Below are 24,344 nucleotides of genomic sequence, written 5' to 3'. Positions count from 1 at the left end.
GTGACTTTAGGTGCTGAAAAACTGGTTCAGGTTTTACTTGTTGCTTTTTCCTCCTCGTTTCGCACGTGGTGTTTCTGTCCCTGAAGAGCTGCTCGCCCTGCCAGGGCGCTTTGTGGCAGAAGGGCTTGCGGGAGGGAGATGCAAAGTTCTGATCAAATAAGAGCATCTGTTCAGATTGAACCTGAGGGCCAGGAAACAATCCCCAGGAGAAACCAGAGTACCCCCAGTGCCCCAGCCTGGGTGGGAGCTCCTCTCCCCAGCTCTCTCCCAGACTGAAGGAGTTTCTGCTCCCTCTGGTGGCTCCAGCTCCAGCCTCCCCTCTCCTCGCACTCCTGAGCCGGGATTCAAGCTGCTGCACCATTTCCAGGTAGGGAGAGAAGGGCTTGCGCAGGAAAAGCAGGAACTTGGATGCCCTAAAACTGGCTGGTAGGGTCTGCAGTGAGAGGCTGCTCTGGGATCTGGAGCAGGGAGAGAGCTAGAGCCCCCCAGAAGGCAGCTTTGGGTTTGTATTGATGTCTGAGCTAAGGTGCAGGTCTTTTTGGCACTGCATGAGGGTTGATGGGCTCCTCCTAGTCCTCTTCACTAAATCTTCTTTAACAAGTCTTGGGGAGGAATTTGGATCCCAGGCAGAAAATCATCCCCCAGTGAGCAGAACCCACACAACCGAGGGAGGGAGGGCAGCCCGAGGGACCGTGGGGTTGAGTGGGTAAGCAAAGAGGCATCAAAAACACCTTCTTTTAAAGCCAAGAAAAATCTCAGCTCTGAAGTCTAGGTCCCCATCTCCACCTCCCCCTCACAAACACCATCACCTCGCACCGAGAGCCGCTGGGATGTGTGGCAGGTGCTGTTATCCGGTCTCTCCCGCTGTGGGGCTGTGGTTTTCACACAGCACCTTGCCCCACAGCTTCTGCCACCACCAGGCTGTGGCTGCAGCGCTCAGCAGGCGCACGAGCTCATTTTCTGCTCCCTGGTGTTTCTGCGGGTCATTCTGACCCAAAATTGTGTCGCTATTGCCCGCAGTCACCGGGTGCAGCCCAGGCCTCCCGGGAAGCAGCCCTGCTCTGCCTTTGGCCCTTCACAGCCTGTATTCTGAGTGCCTCAGTTTCCCTGTCTCCGAGTAGGACCTTGGTATTGCAGGGGAACAAGAGGTTTATAAAACCCCTCCAGGAGGTATCCACGAGCTGCTCCAGCATTTCAGCAGGGACAATTCCTGCACAGCCCCGACTCCCTGTACTTGCTCAGCACAGGAGCAATTTCTGAGAAGAAAATCAGGTCCACGTTATGTGACCCAAAGCTGACCTTCTCTCCCTTTGCGATGGGCAGGTTTGTTCTGGTTTCCCCAGATCCAGTCCTTGGCCGGGTCTCACTCAGCTCGCGGCTGTTCCAGCAGAGAGATTCCCAACTGCACCAGTGCTCTGGGCATGGGAGCTCAGGTCCCACACTTTCCTATCCATGTGTATTTGCCCTATTGCCCCTTAAGCCCTTGAACTCAGAGGCAGCTCAAACTCCATGGGTTTAAGACCCAGCTGCCTTTCATGCAAGAGTTAATGAAAGGAGGGAGTGAGCAAGATTTTGCAAGGAATTAAACCCAGGCAGAACGAGCCTATGGGAAAGAGCCTGTTAGCAGCCCCAGGGCTGTAGGTCACCAGTGCCTGTACTTGCTGCCAGGCTTTATTAGGTCCTTGTCTGAGCTGAGTGAGCAGAAAAAAACCATGAGGAGCTGCAGGCAGAGCAGGCAGGGGCGCTCCCTGACTCAAAACTGAGTGACAAGCCAGCGCAGTTTCCTCCGTCCGGCCCCGCTTGAGATGTGTGTCATACACCCAGACTCATGATTCATCGCCTGGACTGCTCAAAACCTCTGGCTGCCCCAGAGCTGCTCCCCATCGCTCACAGCGGGGCTGGTCCAAGCAGCCCCCCACGTCCAGGGCTCGGAGGAGAAGATGGGAATTCTCTCCGTGGTCGGGATCCTCGCCCTCTGCGCTGCTGGCAGCTTCGGTAGGTTTGCAGGAGCGCTGATGCTCACTTAAACCAGGTCATTTAGCGATTGTGTTGCCTGCTATTTCCCAAAATCCCAGGACTTTCTGCATTCCCAGGCTCTGCGGTTTCCTGGGAAAAACCCTTAGAGGGGGAACTGGCAGCCAGAAACTTGGGTGCTGCCCCCAGGTACAAAGCAGAACTCAGGCTGCTTGGGCTTCGGCTGATTTGGGGTCAGGAGGGTTTCTTAAAGATGTTCTGGGGCCAAACCGCGGGTTGGTGCGTTGTTCCCACACTGGGTGAGGCGAGTTTATTTCTCTACCTACGCTGTGTTTGGCTCCGTTACTGGTTTGTAACGGAAGGACTGGGGTGTGACTTAGGCGCCGTCCTTAATAAACAGAAAAGGCAGTGGAGGAGTCTGCAGGGCAGGTGGCCACGGTGTCCGTTCATTTGGAGGGCTTGGGGGGCAGTTCTGTCAGCGCTGCTGCCTTGGGGTATTTTTTTTCTCATGCTATTTTGATGCTTTTCTTTAACAACTCTGGTTTCTGGCACTAGGTGATTTCAGGGCAAATGTATTTGGTATTTTTTATGAAAATTCTAACGTCTGAACCATGAAGAAGAAGCCTAGAAAAGCGTTTTCTCCTTCCAGGTGTGTTTCTGGGACTCAAAGTAAATCCCGTAACTGCAAAATGCTGTGGTGTTTTCAGCTCCTGTCATTTATAAATCAGTCCCATTGGTTTTGAGGCCAGACTCGAGGGGGTTTGGAGCAACATTATTCTGTCTAAACAATTCCAGACTTTGTTGGATTCCCAGGAACAGCCTGGGGCTCCAATCAAGCAACCTGCCATCCTACAGGATACAGGAAAATCCCTGGAAGAGTTTGAGTTGCTAGAGCTGCCGTTCGGGGCTGTGCGGGTGATTTCTCTGGTCCTGTGCCTGGAATCAGCCAAGCTCATCCCTTTTCTGGGAAGATCCTGGCAGACAGGGAGAGGTTCAGAGAAAAAGACACAACCCGTGGATGGCGTAGGCAGGAGGTCAACCAGAAAAGCCCAAATCTTTCTTGGTAGGTCAAGCAGAAAGGGCGAAGAGGATCTAAGTCTGGTTTGTATCTTCATCGAGTTTTCTGAAGTATCTTTATCAAGTGCACATTCTCTCTCAAACTGGCAGAGGGGGTGAAAACAAAGTGTGTGGCTGGCTCTTGCGCTACGTAGACGAGGTTATTTGGAGGGCAGATTGGGGACTGAGTAATTTTCTCCGGGCAGGAAGGGTGATGCCCAGCCCCAGACGTCTGGGGTATTTTAAGTGCATCATCCCACCTTGCTCGGGGCGCAGCCCCAGGTGGGTGGTTCCCACACTCCTCAGTTTATTACTCATATTTTGTGTGCTAAGATTTCTTTTTTTGTAAATGGCTGAGTCCTCTGGACCAGTTTCTTATGTGAGAGCAGCTGATTTTGTAGTAAAAAAAAAAAATGCAGCTTTTGTACTTTGCTTATTAGTCCTTATGACTGGAAAAACAAGTCCCCCAAAAATGAAGAAAAAAGAAAAAGGAATTAAAACCACAGAATTTATTAGTTTAGGCTATGCTGGAATCTTGTTAACCTGCTCACAGCCAGGCAGCGTCCTGGGCACTCAGCCCAAAGGGGCTCAAGCCACAGCATCCTCCGCTCTCCTCTGCCCGTGCTTTTGCTCCGACATCACCCCAGGATCCTTGCTCCTCACCTCCCTCCCGCAGAGCCCTCCCAGCACCACTCCCTGCATCCAGCCACGCAAGCAGTGCTGGAAATGCCGAATGAGAGCCATTTCCCCGCAGTGAGGGGCGAGGCGGCTGCGGGATGGGCCATGTGTTTGAGCACTGATAACTGCCCTCTTCATCGCCAAAAATCCCAGGGACTTGGGCCCCTTCCCAGGGGAAGGGATGGTCCTGCTCCATCCAGTCCTGGGTGACGTGCAGGCTTCCTACGGTGCTGGGGTCAGGGAAATGTTCCTTGTCCCAGGGGACATGTCCTGGTCATGGAGGGATGGGGACTGTTGGATGGGGACTGTTCATAAAGGCTTGTGGTGATAGGACAAGGGGGAACAGATATAAGCTGGAGAGGGGTAGATTTAGACTAGACATTAGGAAGAATTTCTTCACCATGAGACACTGGAACAGGCTGCCTGGGGAAGTTGTGGCTGCCCCGTCCCTGGAGGGGTTCAAGGCCAGGTTGGATGGGGCTTGGGTAGCCTGATCCAGTGGGAGGTGTCCCTGCCCATGGCAGGGGGGTTGGAACTGGATGATCTTTAAGGTCCCTTCCAACTGAAACTATTCTATGATTCTATGAAAACAGTGAAACCACTGGCACAGGGCAGGCGGCTACTTGGCACCTCTCCCCGGCCGAGGGACCACGGCACTGGTCCAGGTACCAAAGCAGCGGCGCTCCCCAGAAACCTGCAGTTCTGGAAGCTGGTCCCATGTTTTGGAATGTGGCCGTGGGGCTGAAAGTTTAATCCCAAGCACTTGGAGCTGCCAGGGCTGTCCCCGTCGCTGAGGGCTGCCAGGGTAGTGCCTGCTCTGCCATCCAGGGAGGGCTGAGCTGCTGCCAGCCGTGTCGGTGCTGGATCCCAGCTGCACGGCACAAATCCGAGGCTCAGCACAGCACAAATCCGAGGCACGTGCCCCAGCGCTGGGCTGCGGCCACTGGTGCTTGGCAAGGCAGGAGGGATTTCACACTGACGCAGCAGGAGCCAGAGCGAGGAGCAGGATTTGGCAGCATCAGTGCTGCTGCTGCTGCTTTCTGCGAGCTGTTTGCCTTCCCTCTGCTCAGCCCCCGCCATCCAGACCCATCCACCCCAGGAGGCAACGCTGCTGTTGAGTGTCCTTGGTGCGGAAATCATCAGAAATCAACTTGCTGCCCTTTTGGGCAGTGTTAAATTTAAAATCTTCCCCGTCTTCACATGCTGGGGTATTTCGGTACACGGAAAGAGCTCTGGGAGCTGATGCCACCCTAAAGCTGGTGCGGAGCCAGGCACCTGGGGTTTAGCCTTTGGTTTAGTCCCCCTGTGCAGGACCTCATCACTGGAGAGGAGGTTGTAGAGGTGCATGTTGGTCTTTTCACCCAAGTGAGAGGTGATGGGATGAGAGGGAACAGCCTCAAGCTGTGCCAGGGCAGGCTCAGACTGGACATCAGGAAAAACTTCTCCACTGGAAGGGTTCTCAGGCTCTGGCAGAGGCACCCAGGGAGGTGGTGGAGTCTCCAACCCTGGAGAGGCTTAAAAAGACGGGCAGATGAAGTGCTCAGGGATATGATTTAGTAGTGGACAGGTATGGCTGGACTTGATGATCCCAAAGGTCTTTTTCAACCTAGGGATTCTGTGATTCTACCCACAAAACACTGAACACGCCGCCGCCGTGCACACACACACACACACTCTTGTGCCCCCGGGCTGCACCCCAGGGGCTGGGAGCACACGGAGCTGTTGCTGTTCTGCTCAAAGACCTGACGACATCGCTTCACCATTTCCTCTTTCTGCTTCCTGTTGCATTTCCTGCAGTTGTAGGAAACGCTATTTTCTCTACCTGTGGCTGCCAGGGAGAGCCCTGGGTGGGGATGGGGGGACATGGAGCAAAGGGGAGACCCCAGTGCCTGCTGCTCCTTGCCGGCATCCCCCAGGCTCCCAGCGTTGCCCCAGCAAAGCAGGCTGAGGGCTGCGATCTGCTCTGCCTGGGGAGTCCTAAAACTCTGCCAAGGCGCTTGTGCCAAGGCGCTTGAGAGGGAGGAAGAGCCGAGGGTGATGCCACCACAGCCGTGACTCCAGCCGCTCACTGCATCGACCGTAGCAGCAGGAACCGCAGAGCTGCGTGGTCCTGTCTCTGCCCGAGGAGCATCTCCTGCCCCAGGGTCCCACGAGCATTTTGGGCCCTTTAATCCCCCAGAGACCCACTGGCCTCTGACCACAACTGGTGCCAAATTGCATCTCCCGGAGTCCCCACTGCCACCTCCACCGGTGGAGCCCAACCTTTGCCCAGGGCACTGGCGCAGCCACCAGCAAGTTTGTGGACTCTTGCCCTTTCCCTCCCTTCCTCTCCTGGGTTTGAACCCAAGCCAAGACCAGCAACTGAGTTTAGTCTCTGTGCAAGAAGGCAGTGACCGCCCTCGGTCAGGGCCAGTGGGAAGAGGGAGCCCTGCACCCCTGGGAATTCACCCCATCCCCTCCCTGCCGCCCCAAAAATATCTGTGAAGAGGCACAAGGGAAGATGTTTTGTCCCCCCACCAGTGCCGGGGGTGGTTCTCCAACATGTGTACAAGGTTGCAGGGATGGGGGGACCCTCTAAGGAGCTGGCAGGTGGGAAATGGCTACAAATTGCAGAGGGGAAGGTTTAGATTAGACATTAGGAAGAAATTCTTCATAATGAGGGTGGGGAAACACTGGCCCAGGTTGTTGAGTGAAGCTTTGGGTGCCTCCTCCCTGGAGGGGTCCAAGGCCAGGCTGGATGGGGCTTGGAGCCCCTGATCCAGTGGGAGGTGTCCCTGCCCAGGGCAGGGGTGGAACTGGATGGTCTTTGATGTCCCTTCCAACCCAAACTATTCCATGATTCTGTGAAATGATGCTCAGCTGGTACCAGGCAGAGGTGGTTATAAAAGGAGCAGGGAGGCAGCACCTGGGGTTTGGGGCTGGGAAAGGGGTTAGAGCGGAGCCCTGGTGGGATGGGGGCTGTGGCTGCCCCTGGGGCTGCTGTCTGGGCACTGAAATTTCAACACGCGTGTGGGTTTTGGGGCTCTGCAGGTTATAACCACTCTCTGCTTTGCTCTTTCAGGGGGTAACATCTGCACCACCCGCGGGGTGAATTCCTGCAAGCAGTGCCTGGCCGTGAGCCCCCTCTGCGCCTGGTGCTCTGCGGAGGTAAGAGCTGGGGGGAGGCTGAGTGGAGCACATCCCCAAGCAGGACAGAGGATTTGCTGGAAGGGATGAGGCTTTGGGCTGCGGAATGGGTGCTGGTGCCTGTATTACACCCACAAGCTCAGCCTCCCACTGTGTCTAAGCACATTCCTCTGGTTCAGGCCACAGCTCGAGATGTGTATCACGGGGCTTGGGCTGCCCAGTCCTGTCTTGCTCTGGAAATCTGCCCCTTATCTGGATGTGTCAGTGGGACCTGACTGGGAAATGCTGATTTTCCACTGGGAATTCACTTTGTCTCTCAGGAAAAGTCCATTTGAAAACTCTTTAGTTTGCCTCTTGAAAACCCATTGTAAAGATCTGGATAAAGGAGCTTAATTGCAGGAAGGGCTGGAAAGGGAAGGACACCTGGGAGGGAGGAAGAAAATGTACTAAACAGAAGTTAGGATTTGGGTTTTAAAGCCCTTTTTTTCAATGGAAAGGTAGAAAAGGTGCCCAACTTGGGTCACTGAGCTAGAGAGGACGTGAGATCTGAGCTGTGATCTAACATCAGCCTGATCCAGTGGGAGGTGTCCCTGCCCGCGGCCGGGGGTTGAAACTGGATGGGCTGTAAGGTCCCTTCCAAACTGAATAATCCTATGATTCTATCAGCCTGGAGGATTTGCCACGCTACCCTCAAAAAATGTGGGGTTAGTCCCATGGAGGAGGTAAGAGGAAGGAGTTTCCCAACAGGACAGGAGAGCAGCCCCAGGGCAGAGACAGGGGGTGAGCTGGGATGGGGAGAGGTGATGAAACCTCCTCCAGGGCTTCACAGTGGGAGTAGTTCCCCCTCTGGCAAGGCTTTTCTTGCTTTCTTCCTCTCCACCCATGAAACCTGGCCTCCTCCAGCTGCCGCTGCGTTGTGGTGCCCGCTGGCAATGGGAAAAGACCTGGGAAAAAGTGTTCCAAGCTGGAAAACGCTGTTGGATCGTGTGTGCCCAACAGACGTTTTGGGGTCAGTGTGTATCCGGAGGGGATGCCCCCGCTCCCTGTGCCCATCAGATATGGCCAGGGACCTTGGTTTGTGGTGTGAATGAAGATGCTTGTTTGGAGGAGCTGGGTCTTATCTCCCCCAAGGAGTGGCTGAACTTTGCAGTGTGATAAGGAATCTCCTGGAGGGGAAACAGCTGCTGGGCTGGCTCCTCAGCAGTGTTCTTGGGCCAGGCTGGTGACGCTGCACCAAGGGCTGTGATGGGGTTGGTTTCTTTATCCAGATCAGCAAAGGTTTCCAAAAAAGGAAATATTTCCAGTGGTGCTCCGGGTTTTGCTCATGGACAGACGTGACAAGCAGCGAGGGAGCCGTCTCGCTGCCAGCGAGCGGGCTGTGCGAGCTCTGCTCAGCAACTCTGCCTCCAACATCTGGACCACATTGTCTCAATTTAGCAAATGAGGGTTTTTTTCTGTGGGTTTGTTTAATTTCCCTGGGGTGGGGGAGGTCTCTGATACTGCCCCCACTTTTTCTTTAAAGGGACAGTGCCCTTATTTGTGCTCCCACTGCAGCCCTTCCGCACACACGCTGCCTTCCCAAGGAGCCAGGGGTTATTGGTTACTCCAGCCTCATCCTGGCTTGAGTGGGAGAAGAATTATCTTGTGATTTCTTGTCATCGCTGCCCTCATCGAGCCCTGATGCAAAGGAGAATTTAATTTTATTTTTCTGAAACCTTGACTACCCCTACCAACAAGTAGATGTGCCCAGCCACTCACTTTTCCTCTTGGAAAAAGTCAGCCAAGCCTTAATGCTGAGATGTGGCTCTAAAATCACTTTGGAGATTATAGGGACAGACCATCCAGGGCCTAACCCACCCGAAATGTCACCCGCTCTGGTTCCCTCAGAGGAAAGGTGGGGCCAAGGCTGCACCAGGGCTTGATTTTTAGAGAAGTTGCTGGAAAGTTTTAGCTTAACCTTTGGAGGCATCTGTACTTTGGGTCCTCCCAGGAGCTCTCCTGGAGAGAAGCTGATGCTGTTTGTGGTTGCCTGCAAGATGAAAATGGAGATGCCCTGGGGATGTGTGACTTCCCGCAGCCTCCCTGCCCCAGCCCAGCAGAGAGGGAGCTGGATCTGCCTGACCCTGCCCTCACAGGGTTTGGAGGTAGCAACTAGGGGATAAACTCATCAGGTTTCCCATCCTGGAGAGAGCTTGAGCAGATGCTGAGTTGAAACCTCCTTCCCTGCAGCAGGACGGAGGTGGTCAGAGTGGAGTTGGAGCTGGGGAGCGTCTCAGCCAAGGGCTCTGGGATGGGTTGTGGTGGAGGAGGTGGGAATGCAGACCCTCCACAGCATCTCGGATGGAGATGCTATCAAAGTGGTGCTGATGGGGAAGGGGAGAGTGTGTTCCAGTGGATGAGGTTCCCGCACTGTGAGTTTGTCACCAGCAAGCTTGGGCTGCCACCGGGTCGCTCCTCTCTGGGGCCGCGTCCAAGTCACTGAGTCTGCAAGTCCACGGAGACTGGAAGGAGGGAAAACAGGCTCAGGGCTCCGAGGGTCTCATAGCCAAATGCCCCATCGATGGCACAGTAACTTTTTCCTTGGTCTTTTGCAATAGTTTTGTTGTTGCGGAGGCTCCTGTGAGTCCCAAGTCAATCGTGATGTTTAAGGCTCTAGGGAAAGGAGAAGGATGCAGCCTGAAGTTAAATCACCACTAATAATGCAGTTAACCCCATAAGGTGCTACATGGCTTTTAAGTCCTGGGAGCTCCCCAGGATCTCCCAGTATCACCCGAGAGCCCAGCACCATCACTAAAACCCTGTCTCTGCCCAGCCTGCTTTTCACCCACTTTTTTTTCAGTGATTTTTCCACCTGGAATAGGAATGTACGTGATGATTGATGGGATCTGGAGTAAACCAGGCATCTCTTCCTGCAGCAGGGAGCCCAGCGGCATGAGGCTGTGGGGTGGGTGGGTGCAAGGGAGCTAATTTAGAAGGGTGAGTTGTTCTCTTCCCTGGCTGTCCAGGCAGCGAGGGTGGGAGCAGGAGGCACGGGGGAGGAACACGCCTGCTGATGTATTTTCTGGCTCTTTCTCAGCCACCCTTTCCAAAGGGCTGGAGGCCAGGCAGGGCCTCCTGACACCGTTTGCGGGTTTTTTCCATTTGTTTGCTTAAAATATACAAACTTGTTCCTGGGTTCAGCCAGCCTGAACCTGGGGAAGACGATATCCTGGGTGGGGAACCTCTCCTGCACTGGAGCACTGGGATCCCGCTTCCCAGAAGCAGGAGGGCAGCTGAACGAGCCCCACCAGGACTTGTGCCGCCTCCCTTTGCTGTAGGACTTTGCCTGTAGAAAGACTTGGGCTGTGGGAGGAAGATGAAGAAGCTCTTTGGAGGGGAGGGCGGCTGCTGCCTGACCAGGAACACGCGAAGCGCATTCTGGCAGCGTTGGACTGGGAAAGAAATTCTTGCCATATTTGTCTTTACAAGAAACCGAAGCGACTTGAGCCCTTCTGACTGTGCTGTGATAAGGGTGAGAAGCCAGGAGCTTTCTAGGAAAGCAGGAAGAGGGCTGGAGCTCCTCTGTGACTCCACGCTTTGTGTTTCCTTTCCCTGATGGGTGCTTGATGACTTCTCCCGCAGCCCCATTGCCGTCTGGCTCGTTCACTCCTTTTTTGGTTCTCCTTGCCCACAGCCAGCTACGTCCAGCAGGATGCTGGGGAGCTGGAGATAAGCCTGAACCCTTCTTGGGCAGGAACAGCGTGGCTGCATGCGAAGGGCTCACCTGCAGCAGGGCTGGTCCTTGCTCACAGCAAGATTCCGAAGTGTATGTGGAAGACAATGAGGGGAAAGGTGGCTCATTTTTTTGCCAAAGTTTAGAAAATAATGTAAAAACGTCCCAGACTCTGCCCCTCGCTTCAGCTTACCACATTCACATCAAACCTCACCTTCTTGCAGCCATCCCAGGCATGTGGGCTTTCCTTTTAACTTTGCCAAAATCCAAACCCGAGGCTCCAGCTGCAGGGCGTGAGGAAGGAGGGTGGCAGGGATACGTTGGGCCATCACTCCTTGGCAGGGGTTGCTGAGCTCCCCTGTGGAGCACAGCAGACCAAAAGCTGCTCTGAACCCCAGTAGGATTTGCTGATTCCAGATCTTCTCTGTCTGCTGCCTCTCTTGAGCAGAGAGCGTGTGCCCTAGAAGCCTTTTATCCTGATCTTGCATTAGGTATAATAATGCTGGAGCCCTCTCTCCTCTTCCCAGCATAACCTGGATGTTTTCCCAGGGGAGCTCCTGACCGTGTCCCTCTCCTGCAGGTCTGGGCACAATCATCCCCTCGCTGTGACCTACACGCCAACCTCCTGCAGAACGGATGCGGGCAGGACTACATCGAGTTCCCCACCAGCACCATAACTGTCCTGGAGGACCGACCCCTCAGCAACAAGGGCTCGGGGGGCTCCGCCACCACCCAGATGAGACCTCAGAAAATACAGCTGAACCTACGGCCAGGTAAGATCCTCCAAGATGTTGTGAGAAGGGGAGACGTGGTGGGAATATGATTTAGTAGTGGACAGATATGCTCGGTCTTGACGATCTCAAAAGTCTTTTCCAACCTAGTGGTTCTATGAATAACCTGAAGTGCTCGAGGGATCTCTGCTCTCTCACTCCACTCCCCTGTCATTACAGACGACTCCCAGGTCTTTCGCGTCCAAGTGCGTCAAGTGGAAGACTATCCTGTGGACATCTACTACCTGATGGACCTGTCTAATTCCATGAAGGATGATCTTGGAAAAATCCAGAACCTGGGCACCAAGCTGGCCAGCGAGATGCGCAAGCTCACCAGCAACCTGCGCATCGGCTTTGGGGCCTTCGTGGACAAGCCCATTTCCCCCTACATGTACATCTCTCCTCCGCAAGCCATCACAAACCCTTGCTATGAGTAAGTCCCAGGCTGAGAGAGGCCTGTAAGGGCTGGAATTTAATGGGACATCACTGGAACATGGCTGGAAATGTATGGCAATGGCTTTCAGCAGAGTTGAGGGTCTGATTTTGAGCAGTTTAAACCTTGCTGTAGGTCATATTCTGCTGGCACAGGGAGGAGGAGCAGGTCTAAACTTCAAGGTGTCATTGTCACTGAAAAGCTCTTAAGGCAGCAAACAATTTGCCACCATTTTTCAAGAGACATTGAGGTTCAAAGAAACCAATCCCTAAAAATCCTAGCAGGACAGAGGCTGGGAGCTGACCCAAGCCCAACATCTCCAGAATGCATCCAGCTATGTCCTCAGGTTCTTGGGGTGGCTGGGTCCTCCAGAACATCCCAGACAGGGACATGGTGTATGGGATGGTTGTGGGGTGGGGATGGGAGCTAGAAGAGCCCTGCGAGCCTCGTGCTCTGACTGCTGTTCTCCTGCAGGATTGGAGAAACCTGCCTGCCCATGTTTGGCTACAAGCACGTCTTGTCGCTCACGGACGAGGTGACCCGTTTCAACGAGGAGGTGCAGAAGCAGAGCGTCTCACGGAACCGCGATGCGCCAGAGGGTGGCTTTGACGCCATCCTCCAGGCCACTGTGTGTGATGTAAGGGGCAGGAAGGCCGGGCTGGGGCTGGTGGGTTGGTAGAGACCACCCAACCCCACCAGGACAGGACTGTAAGCCCTGTGGAGCTCAGATCTGGGGAAGGTGAACATTCAGCAAGGACATTTCCAGGCCAATAGCCAAGTCAAGGGAAAAGCAGGACCCTTGTGTGATCCTGGGAGGAGCAGAGCAGAGCAGGTGCTTGGGGACATACGATGATCCCATGTCAGCTTGAAGTAACCAGCCCAGAAGGGACATCTCCTGTTCCTGCACATTGATTTTGCAGGAGACGGGAGGTGTTGCATCCCTGAGTCATTTGGCACCTTGATTAAAACTCTAGCAAGTTAAAACCCATCTTTTGCCTTTGCAAGCAGCCGGTGCCCACCTGCCAGGCTCCACAGCCCCCACTTCCCCCCAGCACTTCCCTGGGAAAGCGATTGCCCTTGGTTCCCACTGCAGTGGTAGGCTGATCCCTATGGCCAAGCCATGACCCGAGGTGGCAGCAGAGCCAGCAGCGGAGTCCGAGCACGTAGGGCTGCCCTCGGCACTCGCTGCCACACAACTGGGAGCTGCTTTTCGCTGCAGGAGAAAATCGGTTGGAGGAATGATGCTTCCCACCTCCTTGTCTTCACCACGGATGCCAAGACCCACATCGCGCTGGACGGCAGGCTGGCTGGCATCGTGACGCCCAATGACGCCCAGTGTCACATCGACAAGGATAATTACTACTCTGCCTCCACCACGCTGGTACACCCCAATCCTTGCTTGGGGTTGTGGAGCCCTGAGCTCCTGCTGAGGGTCCCCGTGGGATGGGAAAGATGCTCCAGCCCTGGTTAGAGAGCATGATGAAGACCGGGGTGTTTTGGGGTACATGTTCCTAGAGTATAGCATCTCCTCTTCCCTAGGACTATCCCTCTCTGGGCCTGATGACTGAGAAACTCTCCCAGAAGAACATCAACCTGATCTTTGCTGTGACAGATACAGTTGTTGGCCTCTACCAGGTAATATTTGCCCTGTGAAGCCACCTTCTTGGGGGGCTGGTGGGTCCCAAGGAGCACTCCCCAAGCTGGCTATGGATGGCCAGACATAGCTTAGTGGTCTCTTGTCCTATCAAAGCTCCTTGGGAAGCTCCTGCGTGCCCAGGCCGGGTTTGCCCAGCTGTGGCACATTCACCTGTCACAAATAGACCGTGCTTATGGTATTTCTCCAGAACTACAGTGAGCTGATCCCAGGCACGACTGTGGGAACCTTATCTAAAGACTCCAGCAATGTCCTGCAGCTCATAGTGGACGCCTATGGGGTGAGTGTGCAGGGTGACGGCCCCACAACAACTCTGTCCCTCCCAAAATAGCCACTGCTTCACACTGCAAAAAGCTCACGCAGATTTGGCAGCTCCTCCAGCCCCGAGCATCCTCCCGGGACCAGCTGCAAGCATCTGCCTCCACCCACACGTGCAGGGACCCTGGGGCAGGGAGATCACAGTGTTCTCCACCTGCCCCTTCCCATCCTTAAGGACATTTCCCTGCGGGGAATGACGCAGCTGCCTCCTGAGACAGGAGTCTGTGTGTGTGTGGGACCATCACTGTGGTGCTCAGGGGGCCCTCCCCGGGATGGAGCCCTGCCCAGCCTGTGCTGCCTCATCACTCCTCTCTCCTCCCTTAGAAAATCCGCTCCAAGGTGGAGCTGGAGGTGCGTGACCTACCTGAAGAGCTGTCCCTGGCCTTCAATGCCACCTGCCTCAACGACGAGGTCATCCCTGGACTCAAGTCTTGCATGGGGCTCAAGATCGGGGACACGGTGAGGTTCTTGTTCATGGGCTTTGGATTTTTTTCCCCTGCTGTATAGCAGCACTGCCAGCTCCTCTGACACTCTCTTTCCTAATACCCAATCTGAACCTGTCCTGGCCCAACTTGAGGCTATTTCCTCTCATCCTAGCATTTGTGAGAAAAAAAGCAGCACTCACCTCGCTACAACCTTCCTTCAGGGAGTTGTAGCCAGTGATGAGGTCTCCCCTCAGCCTCCTGTTCACCAGGAACATCCCCAGCTCCCTCAACTGCTCCTCATGAGGCTTGTTCTCCAGCCCCTCCACCAGCTTCATTGCTGTCCTCTGGATGTGCTCCAGCCCATCAATGTCTTTCTTGTAATGAGGGGCAACAAGGAAGAGACCTGGTGGGTCCTTGAGCTTGTTCATGGACTGGAGCAGGTACCCCAACACCGTGCTGGTGGTACTGACACCAGGTGCACTTCTCTGTCCTCCAGGTGAGCTTCAGCATCGAGGCGAAGGTGCGGGGGTGCCCGCAGGAGCGGCAGAAGTCCTTCACCATCAAACCAGTGGGCTTCAAGGACAACCTGATGGTGGTGGTGAACTTTGACTGCGACTGCTCCTGCGAGAGCCAAGCTGAGGCCAACAGCTCATCCTGCAGCCGAGGCAACGGCACGCTGGAGTGCGGCGTGTGCCGCTGCAACGCCGGGCGCCTGGGCTCGCACTGCGAGTGCTCGGAGGAGGAGTACAACCCCTCGCAGCAGGACAACTGCAGCCCTCGGCCAGGCCAGCCCCTCTGCAGCCAGCGCGGCGAGTGCATCTGCGGGCAGTGCGTGTGCCACAGCAGCGACTTCGGGAAGGTGACGGGCAAGTACTGCGAGTGCGACGACTTCTCCTGCGTCCGCTTCAAGGGCCAGATGTGCTCAGGTGGGTGCTGGGCTTGGACGGGAGGCACCTCCGGGCATTTGTGCTGCCCGAGCTCATGGACAAGGGAGACAGCAGCTATTCTGGGGCTTGTTCCATGCGTTGTCTCCATGTCTGGCTCGCTCAGCCGTGGCTTTACTGGATCTGAAGCAATGCCAGGGGAACTACTCTTTCTTTGGCATCTGATATCACCTCCTGTGCTGAAGAGCTGTGGCTGGCTGGAGGCTTAAAAATTAGAACTCAGTCTGCTTAGACGCGTGAGTCCCATCAAAGGGGCTGGTGGGCACCCAGGGAAGCAGCTTTGGGGTGCTCAGCCCCTGCTTGAATCACAGCCCTCGACACATCAGAGGTATTGCTCTGCAGGAGAAAACCCCAGGCGGGAGGGAGAGGATGGGAAGAGGCACTTTTTATCCTATTTTTATCTTTCTTGAAGTCTCTCTATTGGCAAAAGAATTAGGGAAGCAAATCCTTCCCCTCACTGGCCTTACAACATCTCCCCTCTTGAGTACTCATCTCTTCCCTGTGCTGCCAGGCTCCCCCACTCCAGCTCTGTCTGCTGTTGCTCTTGGTACTGGGAAGAGTGGATCCAACCCTTGGGTATCCATCCCTGAGGAGGGAGGAGAGAAGAAGCCTCTCTCTGCATAACACCTGTCCCAAAAGTGTTTTCACATGTCCTCATGTGCCTGAGCCTCTTCTTCATCAGGAACCTCCATCTCAGGTTTCTCCCACCCATGTCCCCAGTAGCCCCTGGAGATCTGAGTGAACCCCAGCACTCTGCCCCATCTCCTGTGTTCTCACGGGCTGCAAGATGGGGGTGGTGCTCAAAACTAGGGGATGAAGCTGTGGCACATCTCCCCATGAGCAGAGCACCCCAGAAGTGATTCAAGGGGAGAACGAGAGAGGGGGAGCCACCCCCTTTCCTATCCCTGGCCTCCCTGTGTGACCCAAGGCAGGGCAGCTGCTAACACAGTGCCAAAAAGCCACCACTTTCCTGCTGCAAGTCCAGGAAAACATCAGTGGCCAAAGCTGTTCCTGCTCTCCTCAAGCCCAGTGTGGGTAAGATGGAACCTGCTGGCCAGATGATACTCGGCTCCTGCCCCTCAAAGTCCCCAGATCAAGCTTTTGGGACCCCACCTGCCCCTCAGTCCAACTTCATGGCTCACAGCTGCATCTCTGCTGCTGGACCTGATTCTTTATCTTTACAGCTTGCTGATAACAGAGGTGGAAGGGCTGGGGACCGAACAGTCAGTGCCCTCTGGGGAGCTGGGCACATGTCCGCGCTCCCACTGCCTGTTTGCACAAGGGCTGCTGGTTGGGTGAGGGACGATGATGAAGCACTCGCCCCCCAGCCTGGGTGAGCTGTTAATTAACTCAATCTGTCTGACCCTGTTGGCACCCATCCTGTCCCATTGAGCCACTTCTCCTCGGCCTCCCCCTCTGTTTCCATGCCTCGTCAAGCAGCGTGGCACTATTTTCCTGTGACTCAACCCAGTTCCTCATTAATGGGGTTACACATTTATTTCTCATGCTGATGCCTCCAAGGCCGTGGCAGGGATGGTGTCTGGCTGATCCCTCGCCCGGAGCCGCGTTCCTGATGTGCCCCAGTGCGCTCAGGGCATGGGACGGGTCAACGCGTGCCGGCTCCGAGGCATTTCCACCACTTACCACATCTTGTCTTTGAGCCGGAACCAAACCGCAATCCAAATAGCTCCAGGCTTGGGCAGGATTCAAGCACGTCTGTCTGTCTGTCTGATTAAACCAGTCTCAGCGAGCGTGCAGAGCTTGTTGGGCTTTTCCCAGCAGTCAACTTCCCCTGCCTAGTCCATGGCTGGGAATTGAGTGGGATTTGGGGGGATTTGACCAGATGTCCTGACTCAAATCTGAAATTCGAAGCCGAAGTTTTCTAGCTTAGAGATGGGTGTGATGGAGCATCTCCAGCTGCTGCTGCCAGCTTGCCAGAGCTGGGGCTCAGCCTGAACTTTGGCAGTTTTCTCATGTTTGGGTGGAATAAGAGGAGTGTGGGGGACACAGCAGAGGTCGAGGTTTGATGTGAGCTGCTGTGTCGCATCCCAAGGACAGTGGAAAGGGGTTGTCCTGGGCGCTGATCTGCCTTGCTGAGCCCATGGAAGCGAAGCTGCCGCGTGGGTACACGGGTGTCCCGTATGGGTGATTGCTGCTGGGATCTATGGGCACATGTGAGGGTCCTGATGCCTGTTGCATTGTCCCCAGGTCACGGGCAGTGCAACTGTGGGGACTGTCTGTGTGACCCGGACTGGACCGGCGACAACTGCAACTGCACCACCCGCACTGACACGTGCATGTCCAGCAACGGGCTGGTGTGCAGCGGCCACGGCTCCTGCGTCTGCGGCAAGTGTGACTGCACCCAGCCCGGCTCCTACGGCGACACCTGCGAGAAGTGTCCCACGTGCCCGGATGCCTGCACCATCAAAAAGTGAGAGACGGCATAGAGGTGGGATGGGTTGTACCCTTTGAGAAGAGCAACTAAGCTGGTAAAGGGGCTGGAGAACAAACCTTATGAGGAGTGGTTGAGGGAAACTGGGGCTGCTTAGCCTGGAGAAGAGGAGGCTGAGGGGAGACCTTATTGTTCTCTACAACTGTCTGAAAGGAGGTTGTAGCAAGGTGGGTGCTGGTCTCTTCTCCCAAGTGACAGGTGATAGGATGAGAGGGAATGGCCTCAAGTTGCACCAGGTCATATTTGGATTGGACATTAGAAAAAATTTCTTCACCACAAGGGTTCTCAAGCACTGGTAGAGGCTGCCCAGGGAGGTGGTGGAGTCCTCATCCCTGGAGGGGCTTAAAAGTTGCATAGATGAGGTGCTTTAGTAGTGAACAGGTATAGCTGGACTCGATGATCTTAAAGGTCTTTTCCAACCTAGTGATTCTATGATCTGGGAGCTGGCAGTGGTGCCAGCAGGAGCTCTCGCCCAGTTGGGTTGTGGTTGCAGTGATTTCTGCATTCTGAAAATTGTGACAGCAGCATAGAGCTCATGGCACCTCCCTCTTCTTCCTCAGGGAGTGCGTGGAGTGCAAGAAATTTGAACGGGGAGCGCTGATGGAGCAGCAGTCTTGCAGCCGCATGTGCCGTGATGAAATTGAGACAGTGCAGGAACTGGGTAAGAGAGAAGATCCAAACCCCTGCCCTAAAGCATGGAAATCCAGGCTGTTTTCCCTTTGTGTGTGCAACCCCCAGCACGGGGAGCTCTGAGCCCCTCGCTCTGGCAGGTGACAGGGGCAAGGATGCTGTGAACTGCACCTACAAGGACGAGGATGACTGTGTGGTGCGGTTCCAGTACTACGAGGACTCCAGCGGCAAGTCCATCCTCTACGTTATTGAGGAGCCAGGTAAGAACCAGCTGCTGCAGTTGGTCGGGGTGGGTGAAGAGCGTGCTGGGCTGGGGTCCTGTGCAAAATGAGGGGATTCTGTGTCCCTCTTGTAACTCCCACCACCGCCAGGCTCACGGGGCACCATGGCTGGGAACTGAGAGGGCTTAAATAGCTGCTTTGTTCTCTGCTTCGTGCTACCAGGGCCGTGATTTCCTGCCTGTCTCGCGTTTCCCCACCGTGTTGATCAGTTATTTACCCACCACCCCCCCTCCCACTGAGGCCAAGGAGGGGGGCTCAGCCCTCCCACCTCTCTGGTCCTGTTTCTGACTCCATGAGTGTGATTTTTCTTGAGGAGCAGATAAGAGCTGGCTCCTGTTAGCCAGGCAGGAGCAATGCCACAGCTGCGCCCCAGGGTTGGCATCTGGCAGCCCCCAGCCACGCAGAGCACCCCATGGGTGGGATCCTCCTTTACAGAGCCCGCTGTGCTCAGGGGTGGAGGCTCCTGCTCACTAACAGGGAAGGTGAAGCCCTCCTGAGACTAGAGGAGCTCTGTGTACCCAGCCAGGCCAGGCAGATACAGAGCTGCTTTTAATTAGCCTGGGGACGCTGAGTCCCTCTAACCCTACCTTCCTCCAGACTGCCCAAAGGGGCCAGATATCCTGGTTGTCCTGATGTCAGTAATGGGTGCTATCTTGCTCATCGGCCTCGCTGCTCTACTCATCTGGAAGCTCCTCATCACCATCCACGACCGCCGTGAGTTTGCTCGCTTTGAGGAGGAGAAGGCAAGGGCCAGGTGGGACACGGTGAGTACCAGCGAGTCAGGTTTGCTAGGCAGGAGTCTCTGAATCCCACAGTGCCTGGGTGTGGAGTGGATCCAGATGGATCCCTGGGTGGAGCGCTACCATCGTGAGAGCCTGGTTGCTGTCTGTGGCCCTGTGCCCCAGGACATGAAGGATGGCACAGTGTCACAGGCGGGACTTGGGGTGATACTGCCAGCCTGGACACCCTTTCCCCAAGCCCCTGTGGTCCCAGGGGCTGAGCACAGGCAGTAACAGATGTCCCAGATGCTTTTCGCACCTCCAGCATATCCCAAGCACTTGTCACCAGCATGATCCTCTTACTCACTGCCCACACCAGTGTTTCCATCCCGTGAGCAAGGTGGAAGGTCCCTCCTGTCATGGGATATGGAAGGGCTGAGGCACCCAGAGCACAAAGGAAGGGGAGTGGGATGGCATCACTGCCTGTCCCCCAGCACTCCTCCACCTCCCTAGAGGGAAGGGATGGGGTGGCTGTTTCAGGAGGCCTCTCTGCTCCTGAGCTCCTGCTGCCTCTCCTCCACAGCCGCTTATCATAGAATCATAGAATAGTTTGGGTTGGAAGGGACCTTAAAGATCATCCAGTTCCAACCCCCCTGCTATGGGCAGGGACACCTCCCACTGGATCAGGCTGCCCAGGGACCCATCCAACCTGGCCTTGAACCCCTCCAGGGATGGGGCAGCCACAACTTCCCCAGGCAACTTGTTCCAGGGCCTCACCGCTCTCATGAAGAAATTCTTCCTTATATCAAGCCTAAATCTGCCCCTCTCCCCTTTACACCCATTCCCCCTCATCCTATCACCACAAGCCTATATGAATAGTCCCTCCCCATGGTCTCCCCCATCAAACTTTATGGGGAGCCATTAGACTGCACAGCCAAAGCCTTGAGCATGGATTCACCACTCAGTGCTGAAATGGTGCCTCAGTTTCCCCAGCTGTAAAGCAGAACAAACACTGATGCCAAGCACATAGTGGTGATGCTTTTTTTTCTTCCTCCCTCCTCTTCTTCCAGGCCAACAACCCTCTATATAAAGAGGCTACTTCTACCTTCACCAACATCACGTACCGTGGGAACATGTAAGGATGCCACATGCAGCACTGGCCACGGGATCAGCTGGAGATCCAAGGGATCTTCTGGAGTTCAGTTTACAGAAGAGCTTGTGTGTGTCTGTGTGTGTGAGAGTGTCTGTGTGTAATTTAACAATCCCTGGACTGCCTCCAAGGCCCTGCTCTCCGTCACCCCACGGTAACTGCAGGGATGCGGTTTCCACGGCAAACCTCTTGTCCTTACCTCAGCGGGTCGCCTCGCGAGAGCTGGTGGCCCCTCCATACACTGAACTTGGAGAAATGGGACTTTCTCTGCCTGGCAAGTACATGAACTGTTAGGTGCTCATTGGGCCAAGTGGATTTTTGGGAGCGGCTGCTTGAACCGAAGGCTGAGCTGCACTCACCTCCTTGGCCCGTGCCGGTGAAGCTCTGCCTGTGTGGAGAGCCCCTCGCGCACTGGAGAGACGTGGACCCTGGGTACAGGAGCCGTCCTCAGGGGGGACAGGGCAGCTACACTCGCTGCCAGCAGGCAGGAGCCAGGGCCTGGCTTTGTGGGTTGAGAACATCACCCAAGCACCCTAGAAGCTCCCTGCTTCTTGCAGCCACGCATTTCTGGTGCCGCTGGTGGCCCAGGATGGAGAAAAGCGAATGCCCTGGCATCACTGCACCCTTCCTCATTCTCTCCACATGCGCTTAGTTTGCACCACTGGCCAACTGTATGTAGCACCAGCTCTGCTGGTTGCGGCTGCAGCCTGGCTCAGCCGCTGGGATGGTGCTGAGCTCCCCGTGTCCCCCTGTACCCTCACTGTACCACAAAGCATGTGGGTGCGCAAGCAGCAGCGTGGGAGGGGTTGTGATGCCCATTATGTCTCGAACCTGGCTGCCTCGTTCCCTTTTCTGTACTTTCTGGGCTGTGTAACTGCACCACGCTTGGTTTCCTGCGTAGCTCAGGGTTCCAGAAAAGCAGGCAGAGTTCAGGCCACATCCTGCTGCCTGGGGCTGTGCATCACCTGTGGTTTGTCCTCTGTGGGAAAACAAAAATAAGTGCTGGTAGCAGAGTGGCTGTAACAGTGCTGCTGCCTGGCCCACACCCCAGCCAGAGCCTCGTGCCTCAGTTCCCCTCGACTGCACCACAAAAACCAACTGAGACCTTGTGCCTGGCCTGGGGCTGGCCCCAAGGGCCCCAGCCGCAGGGTGACTCTGTGTCCCTTGTCCCCAGTGGCGTGGGAGCCCGGGGTGTGGGGACGCTGGATGAGCAGCAGCAATGCACACCACAAAAATAAAGAAACCTCAAAGGATGAGCGGTGTCGGTGTCCACACCAGTGGTCTGTGCCCAAATGTCCTGCCCCAGGCGCAGCCCCTGGCATCCCAGCACGATTTGGGGCGCTGGGATGGGTTAAGGGATGAAGGAGGTGGGGGGGGGGGGTCTCAGATGGGGGTTTCTGCTCTGTTACTGGTGCCCCTCTCGGGCTGGGTAACACATTTAGGGGCACAGGGTGGGCCAGACCCTCCTGCAGCCTGTGGGTGGTGGTCCTGGCAGCTGCCGCGCTTCGTTGCGGATGGGGTGAATGCCAGCATCCTTCCACCCTGCCCCGGAGAGCCCACCCGTGTGCTCGAGAAGCCCCCGGCAGGGGGGAGCTGGGCTGGGGCCGCTGCAGGACCCTCCCAGGGCCAGCTGGGGGTGAGGTGCTAAGCCCAGGAGCAGAGTGGTGCCCCCAGCACCCAGCCCCTGCTCGCACTCAGCACCGCATCGCACAGGGCTGCAGGGACACCCAGCGGCCACTCTTCAAAGCAGCATTTTGGGGCCATAAGTGCTGGAAAAAACTGTTTGCCTGGCTCTCCCACACCCTCCGCACCCTCTCTAAGCCAAGGGTGTCCCATGCAGGGGGATGTATCCACCCAGACAGGCAGTGTGCAGGAAGGACATGCTGCAAGCATATAAAGCCACACAGGTGAAGGTGGGCGTCCTCCTGGATGGGGTCTGTGAGGTCCCTCCTGTTCCTCTCCCCGGTCTCAGCCTGTGCTCAGAAAGTGTTTGATGGCATGGGTGCGTCTGGCCCCAGACTCCCTCTCCCTTTGATGTGTTAAAGGAATAGCAGCCCCAGGGTGAGAAGAAAAGCAAGTACACGAGTGATAGCCAGGATCAGTCACAGTGGTGACCCTCACAGGCCAGCAGTCCCACAGAAAGCTGTCCCTGAGCATTGCAGAGTCCCCAGATCCCCTCCAAGGTGGGAATCATGCGCAAGGAGTGTCTGGGGTTGAGCCAGTGCCTCCCCTGGGTCTCCCTCTTTGGGATCTGGGTCCCCAGAGCAGAGGGATGGGTGCTGGGCAGGGTCATCTCGCACGTGTCCATCTGCTCCCTTGGGAGGAAGAGCAGGTCCGTGAATTCATACAACGAGGAGACAGAAAAGCAAGATGAGGCTGTGCAGGAGCTAGAAGATAAAACCTGCTCCCCGCCATCCAGTTCAACTGTGTTTGCTCCATCATGCTCCTCTGAAAGCCTCTGCCCTCCAGCACACTGGAGAAACCAGAGCGATGCTGTGTGTGCAGTTCAGGCAGATCTCCATTCCTCACTGAGCTGTGAGATGAGACAATACCCCTGTTTAGTCAAATTCCCTGTCTCGACGCCAGTGGGCACGGTTGGTTGCAGGATTGAGCCCACGACCACAAGCTGCTGGGAGTCTGGAGTGGCTTTTGTCCCAAATAATTCCGAGCCATGTCACTGCTGGCCAGCATAAAGGAGTGTGAGCAGCCAGAGGTGCCTCCTGGGGCAGGAGACAGAGGCGGTGGCTGCTCGCAGCTCCCTGGGAGAAGCCATTTGCGAGTGGTAGTAGCTCCAACTCTGCTGAACCCGCACAATTTGGTCTGCCTTGAGGTTGTTGGTGTTGAGGACCACTAGATGGTGATGTCTGTACGCGCTCCGTCAGCTGCTTGCAACCTTTCTGTGTTGCTTTCTGATCACCTCCACTGCCGACAGGGATCTCCAGGGAAATCTTCCCCATGGAGGTTTCCAGAAAGACTCTCTGCGACCCATCTAACACAGCTCCAGCAACAACACTTCAGCCTGGGGTGCTTTTAATGCTACTTTTATCCCTAAAAGCACTGAAGGCTTGGAGACCATTAACACATCAACTCCTCTAATAAACTGATGTCTGTTAGTAAATCCAAATGTGAGCCAAGTGCTTCCTGATGCAACTGGGAGATGAATTAAGGTGCATTCTGCCCCATTCACAATCCAGAACTGTGTTTTTCAGGTCTCTAGGAAACCTTCTGAAATGAAATGCATCTCTCCACTGAATCTAGGGAAGCAGGTTGATGGAGGGCTGAAGATTCACCTACCCAAAGTGGAAACCCACTTACCAAACCAGAATCACCAAGAGACACTGCAGGACGTGGCTGTGGATAGTGAGTATATAGGTATTTTGAGATCATTCAGGATCTGAAGCATCTTCTGGGCAAAAAGCGTAAGATTTGAGGAGGAAGAGGACAAAAAGCTGGGGGGTGGGGAGGAGGGGAAGTGCTGAGATTTACTCAGTGTACAAAACCTTTCCTCCCAGAAGGCGCAGGCAGACAAGCAGCAGTGGCACAGCCAGGCCGCCCGCCAGCGCTGCAGCCCGCTGACGCTGTGGCAGGTCAGCTGGGACCAGATCAGCCACTGCTTCCATAGCATCTCCCGCACCAATTCCTGATGGTGGAACACCAGCTGGGAGCTGGCAACAGCTGCAGACTGGTCACAGGCAGGGAACGGTGATGGGTACTGGGTGAAGGTGATTGTAGGCTGGTGAATCCAGACCAGGTCGGACAAGGGGATGGAATCACAGAACGGCTTGTGTTGGTAGGAACCTTAAAGCCCATCCAGTCCCACTCCTGCCATGGGCAGGGACACCTCCCACTGCATCAGGGCTCCAAGCCCCATCCAGCCTGGCCTTGAACCCCTCCAGGGATGGGGCAGCCACCCCTGCTCTGGGCAACCTTGGGCAGGGCCTCCCCACCCTCATGGTGAAGAATTTCTTCCCAAGATCTCATCTCAATCTCCCCTCTTTCAGCTGAAAACCGTCCGCCTCACC

At 55.5% G+C, this 24,344-nt stretch overlaps 1 protein-coding gene across 1 annotated transcript; it reads left to right on the top strand.

The window, feature by feature from the left end:
* Positions 1–1,636: 1,636 nt before the first annotated feature.
* On the top strand, positions 1,637–21,575 carry ITGB3 (integrin subunit beta 3). Its single transcript, XM_069876975.1, has 15 exons — positions 1,637–1,995; positions 6,770–6,855; positions 11,127–11,319; positions 11,497–11,749; positions 12,224–12,386; positions 12,969–13,130; positions 13,289–13,384; positions 13,594–13,683; positions 14,046–14,185; positions 14,648–15,072; positions 17,299–17,521; positions 18,103–18,203; positions 18,313–18,432; positions 19,051–19,217; positions 20,243–21,575. The coding sequence occupies exons 1-15, from the start codon at positions 1,941–1,943 to the stop codon at positions 20,309–20,311; spliced, it is 2,343 nt and encodes a 780-aa protein (XP_069733076.1). The 5' UTR covers positions 1,637–1,940; the 3' UTR covers positions 20,312–21,575.
* Positions 21,576–24,344: the final 2,769 nt, after the last annotated feature.

The sequence above is a fragment of the Phaenicophaeus curvirostris genome, chromosome 26 (genome assembly GCF_032191515.1).
Source record: "Phaenicophaeus curvirostris isolate KB17595 chromosome 26, BPBGC_Pcur_1.0, whole genome shotgun sequence".
NCBI lineage: Eukaryota > Metazoa > Chordata > Aves > Cuculiformes > Cuculidae > Phaenicophaeus > Phaenicophaeus curvirostris.
The sequence above is the reverse complement of the archived record's forward strand: the minus strand, read 5'-3'. Positions and strand labels throughout refer to the sequence as shown.

What these genes read in the sequence shown, in the direction of transcription:
- ITGB3 (XM_069876975.1), top strand. Translation starts at nt 1,941, where the DNA reads ATGGGAATTCTCTCCGTGGTCGGGATCCTCGCCCTCTGCGCTGCTGGC. An exon ending in GCGCCTGGTGCTCTGCGGAG is followed by an intron (nt 6,856 to 11,126) that starts GTAAGAGCTGGG and finishes CCTCTCCTGCAG; the next exon opens with GTCTGGGCACAATCATCCCC. An exon ending in ACAGCTGAACCTACGGCCAG is followed by an intron (nt 11,320 to 11,496) that starts GTAAGATCCTCC and finishes CTGTCATTACAG; the next exon opens with ACGACTCCCAGGTCTTTCGC.